Source organism: Scyliorhinus torazame, chromosome 1, assembly GCF_047496885.1.
Source record: "Scyliorhinus torazame isolate Kashiwa2021f chromosome 1, sScyTor2.1, whole genome shotgun sequence".
In the NCBI taxonomy this organism is placed as follows: Eukaryota; Metazoa; Chordata; class Chondrichthyes; order Carcharhiniformes; family Scyliorhinidae; genus Scyliorhinus; species Scyliorhinus torazame.
The window spans coordinates 27,318,469-27,345,034 of NC_092707.1; the positions used below are offsets into that span (position 1 = coordinate 27,318,469).

General features: G+C 49.9%; 1 protein-coding gene across 2 annotated transcripts in view; it reads left to right on the forward strand.

Moving 5' to 3' along the window:
* sgsm1a (small G protein signaling modulator 1a) overlaps positions 1–26,566 on the forward strand; it is a 303,238-nt gene that overhangs the window by 218,339 nt on the left and 58,333 nt on the right. For both annotated transcript variants that reach the window (XM_072477396.1, XM_072477309.1), the window contains exons 13-18: positions 7,828–7,966; positions 9,829–9,893; positions 14,143–14,288; positions 15,859–15,987; positions 19,395–19,577; positions 23,612–23,683. In XM_072477396.1, coding sequence (XP_072333497.1) covers positions 7,828–7,966; positions 9,829–9,893; positions 14,143–14,288; positions 15,859–15,987; positions 19,395–19,577; positions 23,612–23,683 — 734 coding nt within the window. The remainder of the gene's footprint in view (positions 1–7,827; positions 7,967–9,828; positions 9,894–14,142; positions 14,289–15,858; positions 15,988–19,394; positions 19,578–23,611; positions 23,684–26,566) is intronic.

Genomic DNA, 26,566 nt, shown 5'->3' on the forward strand with positions numbered 1-26,566 from the left:
TAAATTGAGCCCATCTCCACTACTGTAAAAGGTCGGATACTAACCTGCCTCCCTTCTCCAGTGCTATTTTACAGGTGTGGAGCATGATGGAGTGGCTACGCATCGTCTGTCTGATATTTGGCCTCACTTCGCTTGGCGTGTTATTGGCGATGGACATGGAAAAGGGGAATATTATGTATCTGTGTAGCCCCAACCAATCTACAAGGATACATCACCTATGCACAGGTGATGTTCTTCACTGCCGCCATATACGAGGACATGGTATCGACTCATGGAAGGTCATCAAAGTTAAGGAGAATGCGGGAGTCATGAAGCAGCTGCACCGGCCCCGGCGATGGGAAGGGAACATTATATGGACATTGCCTTGTTTTTGGAATACATGTAAATTTGATTTTGGATGTGTTAAAAGTGGTACAATAAAGGTAACATCAGGCTGTCAGAAGAGTGTAGGAAGAGACCATGAGAAAGAGAAAGGGACTAGAGAGAGGACGGGGCGTGTGAGAAGGGAAGTACAGCTAGAACGTAGGTTACCGGGAGATGCACTTAAGTTAATTAAAGGCCAAACTGAGGAAAACCCGGGTAGTATGAATCTCTTCTACCAGATTTACCACCGTCTGTATGGCCAGGGACGGGTTGTCTGCTACCCAAACCCCGCAGCGGTGTCTAGGTTATTTTCTGTTTCACCGCTTTGGGGCACTCCCCAAACGGTGGTTCATTGTCAGCGTTCCGAGCCATTGCCCGAGCAAGTCACTCTTCCTTACGATCCGGATTCAGCACCACCGGCTATTTGCCTTCCCCTCCCTCGGGATAATTCCCATTCACAGTACGATAGGCTGCGACGGTGGAGGGCGTACATACCTCGCCACTTCACTCCCAATAGGGATTCCCGGTCGTACGAGAATTGCTTCAGCAGTGAAGGATATGGCTGTTTGCTGGTAGAGGTGGACACAAATATAAAATGTCTATTTCCCACCTGTACGGACAGGAGGTGCCATATCACCCAGGCGTCTGGCCAATGCGTTTGTTATAGCACCACTTGCGTTCCATTGAACGCTGGCCTCCAGCTCCTTTGTGGCTGGGCGAATGTCTCTCATATCACTGTCGGGAATAGGGCTTTCTGCATTGCTGGGCGGCCCGAATGGGCATTTCAAAATTGGATAAACTGGGCTACTGGGAGGTCCTTACGCAACCGGTATGCTCTTGACTATCTTCTGGCCCGTGAGGGTGGGGTATGCGCCATAGTACAGGGCAAGTGTATTATGGGGATTCAGGACTTGACTGCTAACATTACTAAATTTATGGATCGCATACGGGATCACTTGGACGGGATGCAGGATCCTGACTCTTGGGGTAACTGGGGATTTGGAGGATGGAAGGACTGGTTGATAAATATGGCCATGTATCTAGTGGTAGCTATCGGCTGCATCTTTGTGGGCCTGGCCATCCTTAAATGTGTGATGGGTAGAATGCTGGGTGCACTGGATCAGATCACCGCCCCAATCACCGAGAAAAAAATTTAACTGTTAAAATCCATGAGGGTGAAGCAGATGAAGGGGGGCTAAGACAGGAATTGGAAATGCAGCGACGAATCTTTTTAGATGAGGAACCGTAGCTATAGATTGGATAGTTCGGTTATCATGGAATGATAAAAGGAGGGAATGACGAATGTGATATAAAATAGTTACTTTAGAGTTACTAGTTAATGTAATGTAGAAATAAGCCACTTTGATTTTTGCAGTTAGGGACAAAGGAATTTGAGACCGCATGGAAAAAGCAGGAAGAGGTGTGTCTATGAGGGTGATGCTTCATTGATAGGGGCCAGAGAAAGGGATTGGAAGTGAGCCAATCAGAATAGATCGAACAGGTCAGGAGGGACATAGGCTGACCTATGTCCGTCGAGTATGTGAAACTTGATACCATTTGAACTGATTTTGCAGAGATCCCTTTGTCTGTTAGTTCAGTCGTTTTCTGGAATGAAAGAGGCTGGATGTCTCTTACATTTCTGTAAGATGATTAAGCTTGCAAGCTAAATAAATAACTTCTGTTTACGTGCAAATCCGTCTCAACTTTTATTGAGGCCAGACTGACAGAGAAAGAAATTTGGAGATCAACACTTCAACGCGCCGGCCCTGAAACAACATGGCGCAGGACTACAAGGGCCGGCGCGTAGGAAAGTAGGCCCCCAGCCACAGAAGCTGGCCCGCCGATCGGTGGGCCCCGATCGTGGGCCAGGCCACATCGGAGTGTCCTCCCCCGGGGTCGGACTTCTCCTCCCCCCCCACAGGCCGCCACCCGACCCTTCCACGTCGAGGTCCCGCCGGCCCAAAGCGGAGAATCGCATGCCGCCGGCGTGGCCCGTTCGCGGGGATTCTCCTGCCCGGCCCTGTCGATATCCGGGATATTCTGCGTTAACGTTATCTGTCGATATCCGGGATATTCTGTGTTAACATTATCTGTCAATATCCGGGATATTCTGCGTTAACGCTATCTGTCGATATCCGGGATATTCTGCATTAACGTTATCTGTCGATATCTGGAATATTCTGTGTTAAAGTTATCTGTCGATATCCGGGATATTCTGCGTTAACATTATCTGTCGATATCCGGGATATTCTGCGTTAACATTGTCTGTCGATATCTGGAATATTCTGTGTTAATGTTATCTGTCGATATCTGGAATATTCTGTGTTAACATTATCTGTCGATGTCCGGGATATTCTGCGTTAACATTACCTGTCGATATCCAGGATATTCTGCGTTAACATTACCTGTCGATATCCGGAATATTCTGCGTTAACATTATCTGTCGCTATCTGGGATATTCTGTGTTAACGTTATCTGTCGATATCTGGGATATTCTGTGTTAACATTATCTGTCGATATCTGGGATATTCTGTGTTAACATTATCTGTCGATATCCGGGATATTCTGCGTGAACATTATCTGTCGATATCCGGAATATTCTGTGTTAACATTGTCTGTCGATATCTGGGATATTCTGTGTTAACATTATCTGTCGATATCTGGGATATTCTGTGTTAACATTATCTGTCGATATCTGGGAAATTTTGTGTTAACATTATCTGTCGATATCTGGGAAATTCTGTGTTAATATCTGGGATATTCTGTATTAACATTATCTGTCGATATCCGGGATATTCTGCGTTAACGTTATCTGTCGATATCCGGGATATTCTGCGTGAACATTATCTGTCGATATCCTGGATATTCTGTGTTAACGTTATCTGTCGATATCCGGGATATTCTGTGTTAACATTATCTGTCGATATCCTGGATATTCTGTGTTAACGTTATCTGTCGGTATCCAGAATATTCTGTGTTAACATTATCTGTCGATATCCAGAATATTCTGCGTGAACATTATCTGTCGATATCCGGGATATTCTGCGTGAACATTATCTGTCGATACCCAGAATATTCTGCGTTAACGTTATCTGTCGATATCCGGGATATTCTGCGTGAACATTATCTGTCGATATCCTGGATATTCTGTGTTAACGTTATCTGTCGGTATCCAGAATATTCTGTGTTAACATTATCTGTCGATATCCAGAATATTCTGCGTGAACATTATCTGTCGATATCCGGGATATTCTGCGTTAACGTTATTTGTCTATAACTGGAATGTTCTGTGTTAACGTTATCTGTCGATATCCGGGATATTCTGCGTGAACATTATCTGTCGATACCCAGAATATTCTGCGTTAACGTTATCTGTCGATATCCGGGATATTCTGCGTGAACATTATCTGTCGATATCCTGGATATTCTGTGTTAACGTTATCTGTCGGTATCCAGAATATTCTGTGTTAACATTATCTGTCGATATCCAGAATATTCTGCGTGAACATTATCTGTCGATATCCGGGATATTCTGCGTTAACGTTATTTGTCTATAACTGGAATGTTCTGTGTTAACGTTATCTGTCGATATCCGGGATATTCTGCGTGAACATTATCTGTCGATACCCAGAATATTCTGCGTTAACGTTATCTGTCGATATCCGGGATATTCTGCGTGAACATTATCTGTCGATATCCTGGATATTCTGTGTTAACGTTATCTGTCGGTATCCAGAATATTCTGTGTTAACATTATCTGTCGATATCCAGAATATTCTGCGTGAACATTATCTGTCGATATCCGGGATATTCTGCGTTAACGTTATTTGTCTATAACTGGAATGTTCTGTGTTAACGTTATCTGTCGATATCCGGGATATTCTGTGTTAACATTATCTGTCGATATCCAGAATATTCTGTGTTAACATTATCTGTCGATATCCAGAATATTCTGCGTGAACATTATCTGTCGATATCCGGGATATTCTGCGTTAACGTTATTTGTCTATAACTGGAATGTTCTGTGTTAACGTTATCTGTCGATATCCGGGATATTCTGTGTTAACATTATCTGTCAATATCCAGAATATTCCGTGTTAACATTACCTGTCGGTATCCAGAATATTCTGTGTTAACATTATCTGTCGATATCTGGAATGGTCTGTGTTAACATTATCTGTCGATATCTGGAATGTTCCTTGTTAACGTTATCTGTCGATATCCAGAATATTCTGTGTTAACAGAACCTTTTAACAGCATCTGTGGTCTGCCTTTCTTGCAATCAGTCCAACACCTACCTCTCTGCTGTGTGGACCCTTCGCTGGCTGAATGAGCTGCAGTCTTATATTCTTTTCATTGAATCTGTTCAATATATCAATAAATTCCATGTACAGCTCCACACTAGCTGGAACCACTTGTTTAAGTGTTTTGTGGTGGTTGAGAAATTGATTTGGTGGTTTGACTCATTGAAAATGATCACCGTAAACCCTGGTGTATAGCTCGCACTTTAATATTGTTGAAGCAAGGGACATTCTGTCAACAATCAGTGGAGCAAGTTTCATAAATAGCTTAATGCATTGAAAAAGATTACAGTAAACACTGTTATATAGATCACGCCTACCCGAGTTGTTTAATTCATTGAAAATGATCACCATAAAACTTGGGCCCAGATTTTCGACCCTGGGTCTGGTGCGAGGGGGGCGAATTCCGATTCTCATTCGGAACGAGTGCAGGGGCTGCCTGGTGTGGAGGTGGGTGGCACAGGCAGTGCGGCCAGTGGGCGCAGCAGGAAGTGGGCAAGGCGGAAAATGGGCATGACAACAGGCGTGTGGGGCAGAAGGCACACGGTAACAAAGGCCTTTCTCTGTGCATTGGCCCTTTGTTGAATTTAATAAAAATTATTTAGGACAAAAATCAACCTTCCGCCCATCACCCACACAACCCACATGCCCCATGCCAACCTATTCCACTGTGCATGCCCTCCACACACCCCCATGGCCTCTGTAACGGCACCTGGACCAGACCCAAATTTATATCAGGAAACGGACGAGACCCCAACAATTTTCCGATTTGTAAACTGAGGAAAGGATTCTTCGGCCCAGGAGTGGTTCCACTGACACCTAGGTCTTTTATATTAAAACAATTTTTTTAGTAACACAGGAATAACCCCATTAATATCCAAGGAAAAAACAGCTTTTCAATTAACAGTTACAACAAAAAAGAAAGAGAGGTCCCATTTACTTCTAAAATTTCAGTTAAGCACAGGTCAAATGCCACTTATTAATAAAGTTAACACTCAATGGCTTACAGATTTATCCTCTCCTTGGGAGAGAAGCTTTCAGAAGTTAGTCTGAGAACAAATCACCTCCTTCCCTCAGAATCCAGAGTAAAGCTCTGAAAATTTAACTAAAAACAGCAAACGCGGGGCAGGGCTGAAAACAAAACTAAATACAGACCCAGGCCCTCCCATGAGTGACAGCACAGCCTGCCTAGTTGTTAATCCCTTAATCACATCTTTAGTATTCATATAATCTGGATAACTTGACCTAAGTTATTTTAGTAACATTTCTGCAAGAGACACATAATACAATATATGTAAATATTTCCTATATTCATCACCTCTCATACCCTCTCTGCTAACACATGCCCCTCTGCTCAAATTCTATGGCCCCTCAAAGCCCATAAGCCAAGCCACATCCCTCTACCCACCCTTCATGGACCTTCATATGCCCAATGCCCTCTGCATCCCATAACCCTTTGTATCCTTTATGCCAGCTCAGTGCCAACTCAAGCCAACCCATGCCCCCACCCACTACTCTTTGCCATTATCCCCTCCATGGCTACGCATCTAGTAGGAGGAGAAACTTCAGGGGTCATACTGACATAATATAACATTGTGTCTAATGATGATGTCACTTTTAAACAAGATTGACAAACAGAAACATTCAATACGTAGAACTTCTTTCAACTAATCTCTAATAGAAACAAACATTTCTATTTTGGAGCCACTTGGAGTTGTCAATCAAACTGCTCACTTAGGAGGCGCTGTGATAATGTTAGTTTGTAATATCAGTTATTGCAGCACAAATTCTATCATGATAACCCTCAGACTTTAGTCAACATTCAGAGTGAAATTTCAAACACTGATTTTTTTCAACTGTTTTTAAAACCTAAAGCCCAGCAGAGTTAAATCCATTGACTGCTTTGATAGTTCCAATTGGTTTTGACAGTTCCAATTGATTTTGACAGTTTTGACTGTCCATTGAGTTTATGCACTTTTTTACAGACCATGGGCGTCATTCTCCGACCCCCCCGCCGGGTTGGAGAATCGCCGAGGGCTGCCGTGAATCCCGCCCCCGCCTGTTGCCGAAGTCTCCGGTACCGGATATTCGGCGGGGGAGGGAATCGGGCCGCGCTGGTTGGCGGGCCCCCCCGCTGGATTCTCCGGCCCGAATGGGCCGAAGTCCCGCCGATAAATTGCCTGTCCCGCCGGCGTGGATTAAACCACCTTTTGAACGGCGGAACAAGGCGGTGTGGGCGGGCTCCGGGGTCCTGGGGGGGGGCGCGGGGCGATCTGGCCCCGGGGGTGCTCCCATGGTCGCCTGGCCCGCGATCGGGGCCCACCGATCCGCGGGTGGGCCTGTGCCGTGGGGGCACTCTTTCCCTTCCGCCTCCGCCACGGTCTCCACCATGGCGGAGGCAGAAGAGACTCCCTCCACTGCGCATGCGCGGGAAACTGTCAGCTGACGCTCCCGCGCATGCGCCGCCTGGGGATGTCATTTCCGCGCCAGCTGGTGGGGCAACAAAGGCCGTTTCCGCCAGCTGGCGGGGCGGAAATCTCTCCGGCGTCGGCCTAGCCCCTCAATGTTGGGGCTCGGCCCCCAAAGATGCGGAGCATTCCGCACCTTTGGGGCGGCGCGATGCCCGTCTGATTGGCGCCGTTTTGGGCGCCAGTCGGCGGACATCGCGCCGTTTGGGGAGAATTTCGCCCCTAATCTTGTTTACTTTTAACAATCCCAAAGAGTGCTTTACCTCTCCCAAAGGTGTCCCGGGACCATATTCATAGGGGGTACCTTACCTCTCTGTCATAACCTAAACACATTATCGTTCTCCCCATGGTCACCCAGCTGGGGCTCGTTAGAACTGAACATAAAAGCCGGCCCAAGCAGTGACCGGGGTTGGTTGTCCCAGCAGCGACTGTGATTGTAGATAGTTACTGCCACAGGAAGATATTGTAAATAGTAAAATAAATCATTTGCTTCCTACTGCTGGCTTCTTCAGTCATTAAACTCTCCAAAGGGGTACTCACAGAAATACAAGCCTAATTATTTTATCCCTTTCAATCATTCCAATGACTTTTCTTTCAGCTTGCTGCCTGCATCCTCCTCCAGGTGTTGGGTGCTTTTGTTTTTATGGATGTTGATGATTGACCATTTACGTTTGGTTCACTGGATCTTGTTGCAGTTCCCCAAGATCTGATGGATGTACAGGGAGGTGGAATCCCCCTCATGTGGCAGCCAAACCTACGCAAATCCTCCTGCTCCTCGTGCTCGCAGAGTGGGTCGTCTGATGGAGGGCCTGCCAATGGCTGCAACCATGAGAGGTATGGCCCACGATGGAGCAGAACAGGGCCAAGGCCATTCAGACTGAGCTGCTGGTGTGCAAGTGGATGCTTACTTTTCAAACTTTCAGCTGCGGCCTGAGGGAATTGTCACTCGTGAGACGAGGACAGCAGTGGGCCAGCGTTTATTGCCCATCCCTAATTGCCCTTGAGAAGCTGTCGGTGAGCCTCCTTCCGGTACTGCTTCAAGCGGAGTGGTATGGTACAAATCAGCGCTTGATAGGCCAATTCAAAGGGCAGCTAAGAGTCAACTACATTGCTAGCTGGCTGAATTGACAGAGAGGCCAAGACGGGTAAGACTGGCAGATTTCCTTTCCTAAAGGACAGTAGTGAACCAGATGGGTGTCTGTGACAATCCAGTCGTTTCAGGGTTGCCAATACCGATACTGGGGTCTTGTGTGTTTATCCGGTTAAATAACGTGATGACTGTTGATGTATTGGGACTTTGCACAAATATCCTTGGTGATCATGATAGAAATTATACAAATCCATTCCTTGGGAAATCAGACAAAGCTCCGTGCCTTCCAATTCTTTTCCCGCACCTAGTGGAGCGCCAAGGCCGATTTCCATCTCTTTCCATAGCTAGTAATTGCCGGAAGTGGTCGCTAGTCTGTTGCCAGGGGCTTGTAGCTTAAGGGCCGCCACGCCACATCAAGCGTGGCTGACCAGGAGTCTCTCCCGCTCTTACCGCCAGCCATTGGCAGGTTGTAAGGATTTGCCCGCCTTCCGTGGCCATCAAGCCCTGGGTTGGGACTTGAACCCGGAGCTTCTGGCTCAGAGTCAGGGATACTACCCACTGCACCACAAGACCTCCTATTCCACGCCCATGAGGGTGCAAATTGCATCTTGTCTGCAGAAGAAGTGAACTTGGGTTAAATCCTTTTTCCTGTCACTCTGTTCCTCTGGGTCCCAAACTGTGAAATGGATGGAAGTTCTTCCATGCCCTGAACGTCTTCAAATTCAGACTGTGTAAAGAACACAAGGGTCTCGAATTAGATGGGGTTCTTCGATCAATGTCATCTTATAGCATTGCACCTTAGGTGTCCATTGTAATATTGGGCCTCTGCCATTGCAGGTTCTTCATGACAGCCCGTTCCCCTGTATGTCACATTGAATTCAGATTCTCATGAGCCAAAACAAAGGATTTTATACGTTCTTTGTGTCTCACTCCAGAGATTGAACACAAAAGTCAAGCCTGACACTCGAGTGCAGCGCTGACGGAGTGCTGCATTGCCGGAGGTGCCGGTTTTCGGATGAGCCGTTAAACTGAGGCCCCATTTGGCTGCTCGGGTGGATGTAAAAGATCTCATGGCACTATTCCGAAGAAGAGGATTCTCCCCAGTGTTCCGGCCAATATTTATCCCTCGATCAGTCTGACAAAAAGCAGATGAACTGGTCATTACCACATTGCTGTTTGTGGGAATTTGCTGAGTGCGAAGCCTCTGCCTTTCCGACATTACACGTGGCTGTATTGCAAAATGTACTTCATCAACGGCAGAACACTTTGCAACCTCTGCTGGTTATGAAAGGCAGCCCGTACGTAAATGCAAGTTGCTCTTCTTTATTGGAGAGAATAATTTGCAAGGGTCTTTCGAGAAGGTGAATGGAGTCCGGGCAGGACAAGCTCACCGGTATTGGAATGTTCCCGGGCCCGGAGAATGAGCAGGGGCCCGAGGGAAAGGTAAGGACCATTCTGCAGCCTAACTCGTCAGGAATCCCCCGACATTGTTACTGAGGAGCCGTTCGGCGATCGCCCTGACCATACTAGCCACAAGCGCAGACCGGCCAGCTGAACTGTCAGTGCCCCTTCTGGTGTCGGTGATAACTGTGGTTTTCCCTTCCAGGGCTCCGCTGAAGATGCTGTGTGACAACATGAAATACCAGATCCTCTCCAGAGCATTCTATGGATGTAGGTATCAATCAGGCTTGATGTGGTGAATAACCTGAGCACTGTGCTTCCACCTATGTTGCTTTGTTTCAGTAGGAAAGCCGGTGTCACAGTTTGGGATTCTTCGGTCATTTCCGTAGGGATAATATTTGGATGTGAGCAACTTTTACGAGCACATGAGTGTCTGCAGAGGAAAAGAATAACTGTTCTTACCAAGCTGGCCCATACGGTAGTGATGCCGTGTGAACCAGAAAACCTGTTCCTCAGCCACCTAGAGTCATGTATACTCCTGGGAGTGGCAAAAAGAACACTCCAAATCCCAGGCTGGTTTAAAGGATGAAATACTGGAAAATTGTCTCGTCGCCTTCAGTGAGTGACACAGATCTAGATCCTGCTTCAACTGTGGCCAACTCGGGGTGCGATTCTCCCCCCAAATCTCTCAGTGAATTTGTACCGGCGAGTTCCCCACCGCTAGTTAATGACACTTGGTCACTTTTTTGTGCCCTGGGGAGTTTCTCACTGGTTTGGTCCACGCTTACAATTTTTTTTCGCACTGGGGAGCTGAACTCCGAAATCGGGCCGCCATTTTGAAAGGATGCCCCGATCTCTAAGTGAGCTTTGTGGGTCATCCACACCTCCCACCCATGGGCAATGTCACCCCCCATACACATGGACACTACCCTGCACCCCCCAAATGAGGACACCCCAATATGGGCCTCCCCCCTCTTCAAGCCCCCTTACGACACTTTAGGACCTTTTAGGACCCCGACCTATCATCCACCCAACCTCTCAGAGGCCCCAACTTACCTGCCCTGCACTCCCCCACCCTTGAAACCACCTGCACTCCCCCACCCTTCAAACCACCTGCACTCCCCACCCTTGAAACCACTTGCACTCCCCCACCCTTCAAACCACCTGCACTCCCTCGCCCTTCAAACCACCCTCATTTTATGGGCAAGGCCCCCCGGCCCTTGGCAGTGCCACCCTGGCATTTGGGCGCCCTTGTACTGTCACCCTGGCACCCAGGTAGTGCTCCTGCCGGCTTGGCAGTGCCATCCGGGAACCTTGACAGTACCAGGGCAGCAGTGCGAAGGTGCCAGCTGGGCAGTACCAAGGTGCCCATGTTCCAGGGGGAGAGCCAGGGAGCCACCCTGCACTTACCCTGACCACACTGGAGTCTCCGGTGATCCGGGACACTCCCGGGGTTCCGTTCCACCTGGTCCACGTTTGTGTGGACCAGCACTGATCGGCGCCCAGCTGTAGCCTCCCTGGGGAGGTCGGTGAATCGAAGGAGGCCGTTGGAACACGCGCAGGTAGGACGTAAGTAGGTTTACGAACTATTTCCGCGGGCATCATGCGGTTCCTCCTATTTGGGGCAGGGTTCCAACGCCGACATCTCGCGGGACTTCAGAGAACCCCGGGAAGCGCGGAGCCTGTCGGGGGGGGGCTCAATGGAGGGCTTTCCCGAGATTCTCCAACCACGTTACGCTCAAGCGAGAGCCAGAGAATCACGCCCTCTGTGTTAAGCCGTGGCTCAGGAGCCCCACTCTGACCGTCCCTGTCGCATTTGCTGCAGGGGAAGACAGTGGGTCGAGAAGGTGCACAATTCGCTGCCACAGGTTCCTCGTGGCCCTCTTCCCGGGTAGCTGAGGTTTGACCTTCTGCTCGCCTCTTCCAATGCCCTTCCAAAGAGTGAGCCTCTGGAGATCATGGCCTTCGGTCACTGTTAGGGGCAATGGCCGCCATCTTCTTTTCTCACTTGCAGATGTCCTAATAGCGGAGATATGGACGCCCATGAGATCGTGACCCAGTGGCCAGTTCTTGGCAGGACCAGCTCACTGCCTTGGAGAACCTGGAGTTGGCTAATTCCATCAGCATGCACTCGTTGCTAAGCCAATGGCATCTTCGCAGGCTTGGCCACGTTCACCAGCCGGATGATGGCCGTATATCCAAAGACACTGCTTTAGGTCCCAGGATATCAACCTCTTGTACGAGGTGATCTTTAACACAAGGAGAAACAGGTCTAGCTCTCACTTGAAGGAATAAGTTTGGAGCAAAACCTGTCAAAATGGCTGTCGATTTTTCAGGCCTTCCCACTACAGAGCTGGGAGTCGTGGGTGGACAAATGAAAATTAAAATGCGAGATGGAGATTGTCTTTTGGGTGGAATGGCAATCGTACAGTCCATCCGATATCAGCTGGAGTGTTAAAATAACATTGCAGCCAATTCTATGGATTTGCCATCTGGCAGGGTAGGTAAAAGGTATCCCCTGCCCTCCTTTATTTCTTGGTTATGTGTGGGTCAACCTGTTGGGAAACCCGGTGGATAAAGGGAGGTGAGCACTGCTGGATCTAGGAGGTAAGTGCCTTTCTGCTGCGTTGCCAGTTTCAGTTGACCTGCTTCTCTTAGCCCCTCTCTAATGGTCCGGAATCCCCACCCAAAGGCCCTCCTGATCTCAGAGGCCTCTGATCCCTCCCTTCTCCTCACACCGCTGCTCCTTGCCTCCGGCCTGGTGCTGAAGGCTTAGCTGCCCACCAGCCAGCCAGCCTCTCGATCAGGCCTGGCAGCAGCATGAAAAAGTTACAGAAAGTGTTAATCAGGCCCTGCCCTCAGATTCGGTGGGACCCGAGCGAAACCTGTTTTTTATGGACTTCACGACCTCCAAACAGCCTCACCCAACCTCCCCTTCCCACTCATGCCCCCCGCCCCACTCCACCCAACACCTTCCCCATCAATTAATAACTAGCCCTTTGATTCAAATTGCGTTCTGAATGATCAGCCTTTCCAGATTTCTTCTGTGCTCTGTGCGACGACAAGAGCTGCGTTTCTGGACCTTGAGTGGAAGGCGCAGCTTATACGTGTGTGCAGCTTCTAGATCAGGATTGTCCAACCTTCTGACAGAGCCAGTGAGAACATTTTAGAACGATAAGACATTAATCTTGCTATTAATCAAACAAAAACTGTGCGTTTTTATGAGCAAACTTGAAATGAGGAAACAAATGTATTAGCTTATTATCTTGTCCCTACATTGACCACTGATTTAGTGAGTTATCTGCCATTGTTTTCGCCTGCACAAGTCGGCCAGTGGCTGCCCGCACACTGCCTGTTGTGGTGCAGACTTTTTCGGATAGATTTAAGAAAAGAACAAGGAGCGCAATTGTCCCATTGGGAGTCTAGGTGCCGACGCCGGAGTGAAAACCGGAGTGTTTCACTCCGGCGTCGGAGCCCGTTCCCAGACTCTTATTCTCCCGCCCCCGGGGGGCTAGGAGTGGCGACGCGTCATTTACGCGCGCCGGGCATTGGCGCCGCGTAAAAGCGGCGCCGTGGAAATGACGCGGCCAGCGCCGCGTAACTGCCGTCACCCGCGCGTGCGTGGTTGCTTCCTCCCCGAGGCCGCCCCGCAAGAAGATGTCGGATGGATCTTGCGGGGCGGCGGAACAAAGGAGGTCCTCCTTCAGAGAGGCCAGCCCGCCGATCGGTGGGCACCGATCGCGGGCCAGACCCCATTTGAGGCCCCCCCCCCCCCCCGTGCAGGACCGCCCCCCCCCCCCGGTGCAGGAACCTCCCCCCCACCACAGGCTGCCCCCTCAGCGTTCCTGCGCTGTTCCCGCCGGCAGCGACCAGGTGTGGACGGCGCCGGTGGGAACCCGTCGTATTGGGCAGGCCGCTCGGCCCATCCGGGCCAGAGAATCGTCGCTCGCCCGTTACAAATGGCGAGCGGCGATTCTCCCAGCGGCCAGCCGTGATTCTCGCCACGCCGGTTTGGGGGGGTGGGAGAATCGCGCCGGCGTGGCGGGACACGCGTGGCACCCCGGCGATTCTCCCACCCGGCATGGGGGGGGGAGAATTCCGGCCAAGATATCTCTGCAGAGCACCCCAGCAAGAATCAAACATCCAGGTTAGAGGTGGATTTGATCAATTTATAAAAGACATTTGTAATATTCTGTTTGCCCCAGTGTCACTGAGAATAATCTAGAAGCGGATGCTGGCTGTTTAGCGCCTTTCTCTTCTCTCAGTCCCTGCGCCTGCAACAAAACGGGATAGGGGCAAGAGGGTCAGGTGGGTGACTGACAGGCCAGGTAGCCAATCTCAGCAGCTGGACCTGGGCAAACGTTGGCAAGACAGCTAGCAGGCTAGGTTGTGATGTAAACCCCCCACCTCCTGGGGCAGTTGGAAGAGTTCACTGTGAGGCAAAGGGTGGGGGGGGGGGGGGGGGGGTTGCTGATGTGACGTTGGTTCATTTACCATGGATGTTCCTTTGCTCCCCCAGGGCTTGCGTACTGCAGACACCTGTCCACCGTAAGGACGCACCTCTCCGCGCTTGTCAACCACACCATCATCTGTCCGGCTGCGCCGTCCAATGCAGGCTGCGGCCTCACCAGAGAGATTTGGCAAACCTTCCTGCAAGACAAAATGGTGGGTGGAAAGTGAGGGACGACCGTTGGGCTGGGTTAGAGGGTTGTGCAGCCATCCCTGGGAACTGGGGGCCATGAGCTAGGTGAGAGACAGTAGTCTGTCTACAAAAGTACTTGCGAATGTGGGAGTTTCAATCCAGCTGTCGCCACACAATTAGACAATGTAAAGATGGCTGGCGATGTGAAATGGAACCACTCCAATGTCGCAAAGGGTGTTTGTGAGGTAAGTATTTCCAGGTCTCTAGCCCTCTGAGGAACAGACCCTGGCACCAGAAGTGGCACAGCTACGCATCCAATGGGGTTCGTGGGGTTTGTGCTTCATGTTCAAGGAACCTGGGCTGTGGTATGGGGGTAGGGGGAGGAGCGATAGTCGAGGAGATGGAGGTGAGGGGGAACAGTCAGAGTTCCAGTTCCTGTTCTCTCTCTTCCAAAGGGAACACTTGCGACCATGAGGTGAAAACCACCTGAAGCTCAGTCACGATATCACAAAATCAGTAGAGGTGGGCGTTCTAAATAAGCACGCAAGGAATAGGTTACGCTGGTAGGATGACACGAGGCTGGGTGGGAGTAAGCTCACAGTGAGTGTAGACGGGATGGGCCGAATGGCCTGTCTCAGGGGTGCGGATTCTGTGTAATTCCGTGGGTTGGATTTTACAGTTCTCTGCCGGGGGAGGAGGGCGGAATGGAGCCCGAGTCATCAACTCGCTCCTGCCCCCTGCTGTCTCAGGGCGTCCAATCATGCACCAGCTGGCTGTGCCCAATTGGCGCTACAGGCCGGGGCACCATACAGCAGAGGTACCAGGATGTGAGCGGGGAGTCGGTCAGGGCTCCACGTTTAAACGTTCTCAGAATCTCTCTTTAGTTTTTATTGACGATAGGTTTGAAAATACAACCTGCAGACACTGCCCTCTCCTCCAACAGAATCTGCTGTTACATTCAGCCATGGCCCCAGTGGCAGACCCTCTTGCGATTGTCATTGTTGCCGCAAAACACTCCCAAACCTTTACAAGTCTGACGCCCAATCAAATGCTGCGGAAAATTGAAAAGGCGATTGGCTCCATTAGAAGCTCAATTTCAAAATGGCTGGGCCTGCTCATTAACAAATAAGGGAGATTGGCGTCACCAATTCCAAAGATGCACTGTCCTCCGAGTGAAGAACGCCCTCATTATCTCACTCTTAAATGGCCTACCCCTTACCCTGAGACAGTCCTCTGGTCCTAGATTCACCAGCCAGGGGGAACATCCCTCCGACGTCCCGTTGCCGGCCTGATGTTGTCATCAGGCACATTTTAGGTTTGCGTGGGGGATGGGGGTGGTTAGAGGATGTGAAGTCTAGCCCCAATGGTCAAGTGCCCAGTGCGTTGTTCACTATTGGGCCATTTAACATTGGACGATGTGTGAGATACCCGGTAGTGTTTGCCCCTGTGGGATTGCATTAAAGCAGGAGTCATCCCCATCTAGAGACGAGCAGGGGCACAACAAAAACGATAATCTGTTTGAAAGACCCAGTCGAGATGTCATCCACGTGTCTTTTTTTCTTTTTGCTGCTACTTTTGAAAACAAAACTGCAGAGCTACGACGAACAGGAACTCCTGCGGCTCATTTACTACGGAGGAATTGAGATGGAGATTCGGAGGGAGGTGTGGCCATTTCTCCTGGGACACTATCAGTTCGGGATGACCGAGGTGGAGAGAAACGAGGTCAGTAGCTTGGAGACACTGGGTACTGTTCCGTCCACACGACAATGGAATTACTTCACATCCAGGAGCAGGTTTCCCATCTTCCCCCGTCTTTTCAATGTATATTTTAGAATAAACCAACTCCACTCTGTCCAGTATTTACTGTTTTTGTTTTAAATCAATCTCAGCAGATCTGGCAGCGTCGGTGGAGAGAACGGAGCCGAGTGACCCTTTACTCATTCAGACGCGCTACGTTAGCTGCCCTTCTCTCTCCACAGCTGCTGCCAGACCTGAGATTTTCCAGCATTTCCTGTTGTTGTTTCAGATTCCAGCATCCGCAGTCATTTGCTTCTACACTCTGATTTATCCTGGCGTTAAATTCCAATATGATTTTCCTCGGATTCAGGCATGTTGCTGCCGGTGGTAAAGACAGGGCCATTCCTGAATAATTTTGCTTCCTATTTATCCGTTTATAGATGCGCCTTTTTCTCATCATGAAATGCTTCCCGAAAACACTCCCCCCCCCTGATCGGGATAAGGACTTTCCAGTCTCACAGGCACCGTCGTGGGTGGGACAGGAACCTTTTCAGAGAGGCCCAAACTCAGTTGACTTCTGTCAGTTCTCCCGATTTTCCCATACCGCCCGCGACGCTGCCCGGGACTGGGACTATCCCGCCGCACGGATCTTTGTGGGTCAAGGGCTGTAGGGGTTCGGGGTGGCGAAGAGGCTAGAAAACCCCGTGTGCCGTTACGTCTGAAAGAGGGGACTCCAGCACAGCGAGCGTTGCCCCTGGATTTTGATACACTTCTCCAGGACCCGGTGAGGTAAATGCACCACTTCGAGGCAGAGGCTCATTCTCTGGTCTGGGCGGGGTCTGCAACAAGAGTTTACATTTATCCAGCCCCTTCAGCGCGATGGCACAGTGGTTAGCACAGTTGCTTCACAGCTCCAGGGTCCCAGGTTCGATTCCCGGCTTGGGTTACGGTCTGTGTGGAGTCTGCACGTTCTCCCCGTGTGTGCGTGGGTTTCCTCCGGGTGCTCCGGTTTCCTCCCACAGTCCAAAGATGGGCAGGTTAGGTGGATTGGCCATGATAAATTTCCCTTGGTGACCAAAAAGGTTGGTGGTGTTTACTGGGTTACAGGGATAGGGTGGAGGCGTGGGCTTAAGCAGGGCGCTGTTTCCAAGAGCCGGTGCAGACTCGATGGGCTGAATGGCCTCCTTCTGCACTGTAAATTCTATGATTCAGGGAAATATCCTGAGGACTGTTGCCAGATAAAAGTTAGTACTGGGCCAGGGTGGTGGCTATAGGCTTGGTTAAAGGGACAGCTTTTAAGAAATAGCCTTTTGAGGAGCGAGGGAATGGTAGAGAGCTTTGTGGAGGGTGTCGTGTTATGTACTCTGGGATAACACAGGCTGCAACTGGATGCAGCTTTAACCAAAAGATACCCCAGACCTTGAAGTTAGTTCAGTCTGATTTATTGAACCAGTAGCACAGTTAGCACAGTTCTCTATGAGTTCGACTCTCTGCTAACCTAAGTGTGGTTACTCTGACTGAACCAGACTAGCTCTTAGCCATGTGCTGGAGGTGTGATACTGTACATACACCCTGACTCAATCTGTAGATATTCATCAGTGGAAAGAGGCGGAGTGTGAGTGCCTCGTGCCTTTTATAGTGAGATACCACCCCTGAGTGTCCTGCCTGCTTATTGGTCATGTTCTGTTCTCTGTGTTCATTAGCTGCCTGTCTGTGCCTGTCTGTATATCATTATCTGCATATCATGACAGGGAATTCGGGGTTGGGGCCTAGTTGAAGGCACAGCCACCATTGCTGGAGTGAAGGGTGTAAAGGATGCAGAGACCAGACTGAGGCGGGGGAAGGCTGGGCACTCTGAGAGTTGTCGGGCTGGAGGAAATTAGAGATAGGGAGGGACACGGCCATCAAAATATTTGAACAAGCGGTTGAGAGTTTTAAATTTGACGCAAGGGCGTTACAACGAGCCCCTGCCTCGTACTGCAGCAGAGTAGAAAAGTCAATCCGGGATCTTGCTTTTGGTCGTAGAGTCAAGGCGGCACAGAAGAAAGTAATTTGGCCCATCGAGTCCATGCTGCCTCTCTAGAGCGATCCATTCTATCCCATTCTCCCAATCCAACTCCGTAATCCTGCCTGATTATTTTTCTCAGCTGCCTGTCCAATTTCTATGGCAGTTGACCATCTCCATTTCCACCAAAGCACTCGGCGTGTAAAAAAGGTTCTTCCTCACAGCTCCCTTGCGTCTCCTCTACAAAACATTTCAGTGAAACCCTACACGGCGGGTGTTCATATTCAAAGTAAAATAATTCAGTCCTGTTGATAGAGGCAGCGTTGCTTTTCTTGAAATGAAAATTTAAGAACTCCTCCAGGGCTGAGATCACCCCCATTGACGCACTCTTTCGTATTCCTGCTCGCCTTTAGCAACAGTGTCTTCGGTTGCCTGGAGCCCACGTTCCCGAGATCTCCCTCTAAATCCCATGATCGCCCTGGAGGAAAGTAAGGGTGTTCAGTCAGAATGGGAATGGCTTCAGACGTTCCCCAAATACCTTTTCACCGTTTGCACGTGGAGAGCAGCATTCTGAGCCATTTAATGTTGGGGCTTTTAGCTTCGCCAGAGTGGCAACGATTCGATAACTTCGGGAGGATCGCGACGTACGGGTCTCCATAAGGGGAATGCTTTGGCTAAAGTTCTCGGTGGTTGCAAGTTTTGTTCAATAAGACCATAAGACAGAGGAGCAGAATTAGGCCACTCGGCCCATCGGGTCTGCTCCGCCATTTAATCATGGCTGATATGTTTCTCATCTCCATTCTCCTGCCTTCTCTCTCTAACCCCTGAGCCCCTTATTAATCAAGGCCCTATCTATCTCTGTCTTAAAGACACTCAGTGAATTGGCCTCCACAGCCTTCTGCAGCAAAGAGTTCCACAGATTCACCACCCTCCGGCTGAAGAAATTCCTCCTCATCTCTGTTTTAAAGGATCGTCCCTTTAGTCTGAGATGGTGTCCTCTGCTTACAATTTTCCCTACAAATAGAAACATCCTCTCCACGTCCACTCTATCCAGGCCGCGCAGTATCCTGTAAGTTTCAATAAGATCCCCCCTCATCCTTCTATACTCCAATGAGTACAGACCCAAGAGTCCTCAAACGTTCCTCATATGACAAACTCTTCATTCCAGGGATCATTCTTGTGAACCTCCTTTGGACCCTTTCCAAGGCCAGCACATCCTTTGGGCCCAAATCTGCTCTCAATACTCCAAAGGGGGTCTGACCAGAGCCTTATACAGTCTCGGACGTACACCCCTGCTCTTGTATTCTAGCCCTCTCGACATGAATGCTAACATTGCATTTGCCTTCCTAACTGCCGACTGAACTTGCAATGTAATTCCTGTTCTCAGGTGGACGGTCAGATGCGAACCTGCTACGAGCAGACCATGGGTGAGTGGATGGCCTGCGAAGCCATCGTCCGTCAGCGGGAGAGGGAGTCACACGCCGCAGCGTTAGCCAAGTGCTCGTCCGCGATCAGCCTGGACGCTCAGGTGCAACGGATGCTGCATCGCGATTCGACAGTGAGCAATGAGGTGAGGGCCAGGGTGGGAAGAGTGTGCCCATCGAATGAAAGGAGGAAAAGCGCTAGGCACCGCCACAACAACAACTTGCATGTTACCTTTCATGTCGCAAGGCATCCCAGGGTACTTCTGAGGAGTGTCATCAAACAAGATTTGGCACCAAGCTACATCACGAGATAGCAGGACGGATGATCAAATTGGTATTGAGGAACATTTTAAAAGAGGAGGGAGAGTGGGGGGGCAAAGAGAGTTAGGAAAGAATTCCTGACCTTTGGGCCTTGGAAGGCATGGCTGCCAGTGCCTGAGCGATTCAAGTCAGGGATGCAGAAGAGACCGTAATTTGAGGAATGCAGAGATGTCGGAGGATGTGGGGGCTGGAGGAGATTATAGAAGTAAGGAGGGATTTGAAAACAGGTGATTGATAAAATTTTCAAAACGCAAGGAAGGGTCCTGCTGAAGTTCTGGTAAATTTATTCATCATTCGAAGCATTTGCTTTATGCATTCAGTGAGGGCTTGTAGTTTAAATATGTATTTGCTCCAGTTCCAAAGAGTGGTGGATTGGATGTGACACTGAACACACAATCCAGGAGTTTATATTCCAAGGTGGAGAAGCTGTAAAATTGAATTCACTTGCTCTCTCAACTTGTGTGTTGACATTTCTGCTAAAATGACCAACCAGATGATTCACTCCTGCCCTCCGTGGATGGGAACAGCCAACCTCAACATGTCTGCCATGCAGGGCACGATGGCCCAGCACTTCATGGTTGACCCTTGCACATCTTCTGGAGTGGCCTCGCATGTTACTGAGTTGCAAAGTCACTTGAAGAAGACACACTACTATTATTTTGGGTTGAGCATAGAGGGGCAGTGAATGTATCCGTGGCGATATTGGAGGAGGTTCTGGTGGAACATGAAAGCCGCCAAAGGCCAGTTAGGCCAAAGGGCCTGTTTTTCTGTGCTGTACCTTCTTTATGTAATTGTTTCAATGTAAGAAAAAAAAACTTTTTTAAAAAAACATCCTGAAGTGGTTCAATACTTCACCAAGCCAAGAAGGTAAGTAGGCCTCTGGCTTGATAGCTACTTTGTGTTGAGTGAGCTGCGCTCAACTGCACAAAGCTATAATCACGCTTGGCACTGTGGGGTTAGAAGTTAGATGGAGCTCCCATTCCTGATCATCATCCAGTAATAGGAAACAGATTTTTTTTGTGTGGTTTGTCAGGTGAGAACACATCTGACCCTCCATTGCCTACCACCTGCTAACACTTGATCTCCAACCTACATAGGGAGAATGGCCACTTGCCTGCCTCGAAGCTGTTAGTCTCCTTGTTGGCTTTCCCTCACTCTTCATTCTGAACCTGTCGTCGCCTCTCCAATTTGTTCCCATGGCCAAATTGGAGCAGTAACTGCCCTCCCCAGCAAGCAGCCACCGACCCCCTCCATAGAAACCCCACAGTGCAGATGGAGGCCATTTGGCCCATCGAGTCTGCACTGAACCTCTGAAAGAGCACTGTACCTACGCCCACTCCCCCACCCTATCCCCATAACCCCACCTAACCTGCACATCTTTGGACTGTGGGTGAAAACGGCAGCGCCCGGTGGGAACCCAAGCAGACTGGGGGAGAAAGTGCAAACTCCACACAGACAGTGGCCCAAGGCTGGATTTGAACCCGGGTGCCTGGCGCTGTGAGGCAGCAGTGCTGACCACTGTGCAACCCTGCTGTCCCCTTTCCCCCTTAGAAAATACACTGTGAACATAATGACGGCTCTGAAAACTAGTGTTGATTTCCCATCATGCTGTCTGGCCTGACGAAATGCTAATACGAAGAAAGACTTGTTTTTCAATAGAACAGAGGAGATTAAAGATAATTTGATGGAAACATTTAAATTATGAAGGGATGGAACAGACTAGATATGAAGAAACCGTTCCCAATGATTGATGAGTCTATGACAAGAAACCACTGATATAAGACTAACATTAAGACAGAGAGCTGGAGAAATCGTATTACGCAGCAAAACTCTGGAATATCGGGATTCAAGCAGAGGCTGTCAGCATTTAAGAATAGGTCAGGTAAGCGGTTGAAGGAAATAGGGATAAAGGAATACAGGGACTGGTTGGGCACGTGAGATTAGGACAGCAGCTCCTGTGCAAGCTTAAAAACTGACATGGACTTGCTGGGCCTGATGCTTATTTCTATACAGTATCACTTTGTTCTGCTCTTTATCCTCCTGTAAATATCCCTTTTTTCCCATTCCCTCTCCATCCCTTCACGATCTGTCCTGAAACTCATGCACCGCTCCTCCCACTTTCTGCTGACTCCCTCTAAAATCCAAACACCATCGACGGAATGGATTTTCCAGGGGTTATGCTGCCTCCAACCTCTGCACAGACAGCCTAATCTTGATGGGTCCTCCGTCACTGATTTTTAATCTTTTTCTTTTGTTTTAACTTCTCTCCCTCAGGTTTCTCGTCCCTCCTGAGGGGATTGAGACCCTGACTGTAACTAAATGGCCAGTGACTCCCTCCAACATCTTTTCCAAGAGCCCAGGACTTGTGCGTGACTTTTAGCAGTGAGGACAGGCCCACTTGACATCTATATCCCGGCACTGCCGGTGATGATTACTATATAGCATGTGAGAGTGGCAATCTCCACAGGCCCTGAGCCCAGGAGCCCTGTGGCTAACTGTACCCGCCTGTCGTAGCTCAGGCTGAGGGCGGCTAACTCAGATCAAGGCTGAATGTGAGACTTCCTGGTCTGTGTGGGCCTTCAGATTGGTCTGGATTGTTAAACTGGCCGGTTAATTTTCCAGACAGTAACTCACCACCTGACTGTTCAAAGCCTTTCCACGATCTACAAGGCACAAGTCAGGTGTGTGGTGGAATGCTCCCCATTGGAGTGTAGCTCCCAACAACATTCGAGAAGCTCAACAGCATCCAAGACACAACAGTCAGCTTAATCGGCACCCAATCCACCACCTTAAGCATTCACTGCCTCCACCACTGACACACAGTGGCAGCTGTGTGTACCATCTACAAGATCCACTGCAGAAGCTCACCAAGACACCTTCATCCAAACCCACAACCTCTCTATCGCCTGGAAGGACAAGGATGCAAGGGACCACCATCACCTGCTGATTACACACCACACTGACTTGGAAATATATCGCCGTCCCTTCACTGTCGCTGGGTCAAAATCCCAGAATTCTATAAAAGAAATTCCCTGCCTAACAGCACTGTGGGTGCACCTACACCGCATGGACTGCAGTGGTTCAAGAAGGCAGCTCACCACCACCTCCGCAAGGGTAATTAGGGATGTACAATAAATACTGACCCAGCCAGCGAAGCCCCATTGTATAAATGAATTAAAAATGAAATAAATAATATTGGCTCATAATCAGCCATCCAGAGAAAAGTTACTTCACATTTCACAATGAACCGTGTATAAAACATTTAACCTGATGCATTCGGGTTTAGATGTACGAGGAATGGAGGAAGCTGGCGTAGAGTCGGTACACCATCATTCCATCTCAGACCAGCCTGATGGAGTGGCTCCAGCCCCTCTACTGTCCGGATAGAATGACCTTCGAGGGTCTTCAGTTAGTTGCAGCGGCGCTGTCACTTCCCTTACAAGAATTCTGAGGCGGTCTCGCTGTGTGGCTGGATGTTTGAGAAGGTGAACGGTCGCATTGATACAGTATAGGACACAGTTCGATATGGGGATTGTTGGGCCTTTAATTGGACGGCACAATCAAAAGTGTCACAAAGGAGCAGACATCTTGAGGCATCGATTAACCTGTCTTTTTTTTGTCCCTTGCCCCTTTCAAAAGAAAATCCACAGAAGCAGGCAATGAGTGAAAGGCCTTGCCAACGACAGAGGCTGCTGGTACCAGTTTTAGATAACTTATGTAGCAAGAACCCCCCCTCCCCGCCATTGTTGCTTGACGTCAATTCAGTGCTAAGAAAACAGCAAAAAAATGATAGTTCAATGTTTAATGTGCAATTTCTCTTCCCTTCACCTCTCTGAGTGACTCTACTCTCATATTCCAGTCTTCCCAGAGTTGTGGCTCAGACAGTGACAACCATTTGCGTCTGCAAAGTGATTCCAGCACCAGTACTCAGGTAAGCCCCACCCTCGTGGCCCCAGTTGCTCATCCTGACGTGCGGGGCGGGGGGGAGGGGGTGGGGGTGGGGCGGGGGGGGGGTCGCAGCCCACCGTTGTTTGGGAACCCCTGCTGTATGACATTCCAAATGGGTGAGTTGAGAAAGGCCGAATGGCCTTCCTCCTCCATGAGAGGGGGCTGGCGGGTTTCATGATCACCAATGCCTGTCCAGGAAACAAAAATGTGACAAAGCTGTACAGTTTAGGGGAGACAATGAGGTCTCATTGAGCAGCAAGGTCTGAAGTTCGACAGTGACAGACAAGGGTTTCTTAATATGTCTCGGTGGATACTTGCAACATAGGGTCATCCAGAAAAACTTCAACCGCTACTCTGCTGAGTCAGGAGGGGTGAGGCAATGGTTTAGTGGTATTGTCACTGGACTAGTAATCCAGAAATTAATGCTCTGGGGGGGGGGGGGTCCGTGTTCGAATCCCGCCATGGCAGATGGTGAAATTTGAATTCAATCAAAACCTGAAATTAAAAGTCAACAGTGACCATGAAACCTTTGTCGATTGTCGTAAAAATCCATCTGGTTCACTGATGTCCTTTAGGCGAGGAAATCTGCCATCTTTACCCAGACTGGCCTGTATGGGACTCCAGACCCACAGCAATGTGAAATGGCCCAGCAAGCCACTCAGTTCAAGGGCAGTTTGGGATGAATGTTGGCCCAGTCAGCGACACCCACATCCCATAAATTAAAACAAAAACTACAGTTGGCTTCAGGGCCCAACATTGAGGTTTTAACACATTTAAAATCCATCCTCTTGCACAGCGTTATTGGGGCCCCTGCAGTGGTAAAGGTAGTGGGGAGGGAGGGATTAAAATACCAGACACATTTTCTGCTCCCGCCAGGTCATCCAGCAGATGGCGCCATTGCATGCGCGCGCACCCCCACCCACCCTCCCCACCAGCAGGTTGGGTGGGTGGGTTTCCTGGGTTACGGGGATAGGGTGAAGGTGTGGGCTTGTGTAGGGTGCCCTTTCCATCAGACTTGATGGGCTGAATGGTCTCCTGTACTGTAAATTCTATGATATCCTTTCATGTCTTAGATCCTAGCTTTCTGCCACACTCAATTTTTCAATTAAACACGTGGACAACTATAAGCTGCCATTGTGAGGTTCATATGTGTGTCTTAGTTAAGTATGAAAACACCAATAAAAGGAAATGGGGGCTGCTTATTACTATATTTAACTAGTGATTGATTTTTTGTGACGAAATTTTCACAGCAGTTTATGGTTGTGTTCAAGTATTTATTTTACGTTCTATTGTTGAGACCAACCACAGCCATTGGTGATATATGAAAACACACTATTCAGTAGGCTGGAGAATGTACTTCAAGAGATGACGAATGTGTGACCTTCTCACTGGAGCGAGATTTTACTCTTCCCTCTTCTTGGGCAGTCCCTCAGCATCGAGCATGACTTGCTTCCACTCGGGGGGCGGTGGCGTCTGGGGTGGCTGAATAGTCCGGTCCTGGAGCCGCAGACTCTGCCACAGCTTTGGCGGGTGGTGTTTGTTGAGGTGGGTGGGTGGGACTCTCGGGATTCTGTGTTCTTCTTCTGCTGTTTACCCCTGGCCTACACGTGCTCCACCCTACAACGCTCGAGGTGATTGGTGTCCTTGCGGATGCTTTTCCTCCAGCTTGTGCGTTCTAAGGCAAGTCATTCCCATGTGTCAATGGGGATGTTACATTTATTTACAGAGGCTTTCAGAATGTCCTTGCAGGGTTTCCTCTGCCCTCCTAGTGATCGCTTGCCATTGTGGAGCTCGGAGTAGAACACTTGTTTTGGGAGACTTGTGTCCGGCATGGGGGCAATATGGCCTGCCCACCGCAAGGTGGTCGAGCGTGACCAGAATCTCGATACTGGGGATATTGGCCTGGGAGTGGACACTCACGTTGATCTGCCTATTCTGCCAGTGGATTTGCAGGATTTTGTGGAGGCAACGTTGGTGATATCTCTCCAGGGATTTGGGGTGTCTGCTGTACATTGTCCATGTTTCTGATATCTACAGGAGGGCGGGGACAATGGCTGCTCTGAAGACCATAAGCTTGGTGCAAGGTTTGAGGTTTCGGTCTTCGAACACTCTGGGCGGGATTCTCCCGAATCCCCGATGGCCCGATGCCGGCGTACAAAAATGGCGCAAACCACTCCGGCGTCGGGCCAACCGGAAGTTGCGGAATCCTCCGCACTTCCGAGGGCTAGGCCGGCGGCGGAGGGGTTGGCGTCCCACCAACCGGCGCCGAAGGGCCGGCGCGAGTTAGCGCATGCGCAGAACTGCCTGCGTGGTTCCGCGCATGCGCAGACTGGCCGGCGTATTCATGCGATTGGGGATGTCTTCTCCGTGCCGGCCATGGCGGAGCCCTACAGAGGCCGGCGTAGAAGGAAGGAGAGCCCCCATGGCACAGGCCCGCCCGCAGATCGGTGGGTCCCGATCGCTGGCCAGGCCACCGTGGGGGCCCCCCGGGGCCGGATGGTCGGAGAATCCCCGGGGGGCGGCTTGAATCCCGCTCGGACGCCGGCGGCCGTATTCTCCGGCGCCGGTTTTTAGGCGGGGACGGGGATCACGCTGCGCTGGTCGGGGACCGTTGGCAGCGGCTCCCCCCCGGCAATTCTCCGGGCCCCGATGGGCCGAGCGGCCATCGGTTTCTGGCCAGTCCCGCCGTCGTGAAATGGACATGTTCCCACACGGCGGGACCTGGCTGGTCAGGCGGGGGGTCGGAGAATCCCGCCCTCTGTTCCTCAGGCGTCTGAAAACTGCACTGGTGTATTGGAGTCGATGTTGGATTTCGCCGTCAATGTCCGCTCGCACCAAGGTATGGAAAATGATCCACATTGGCCAA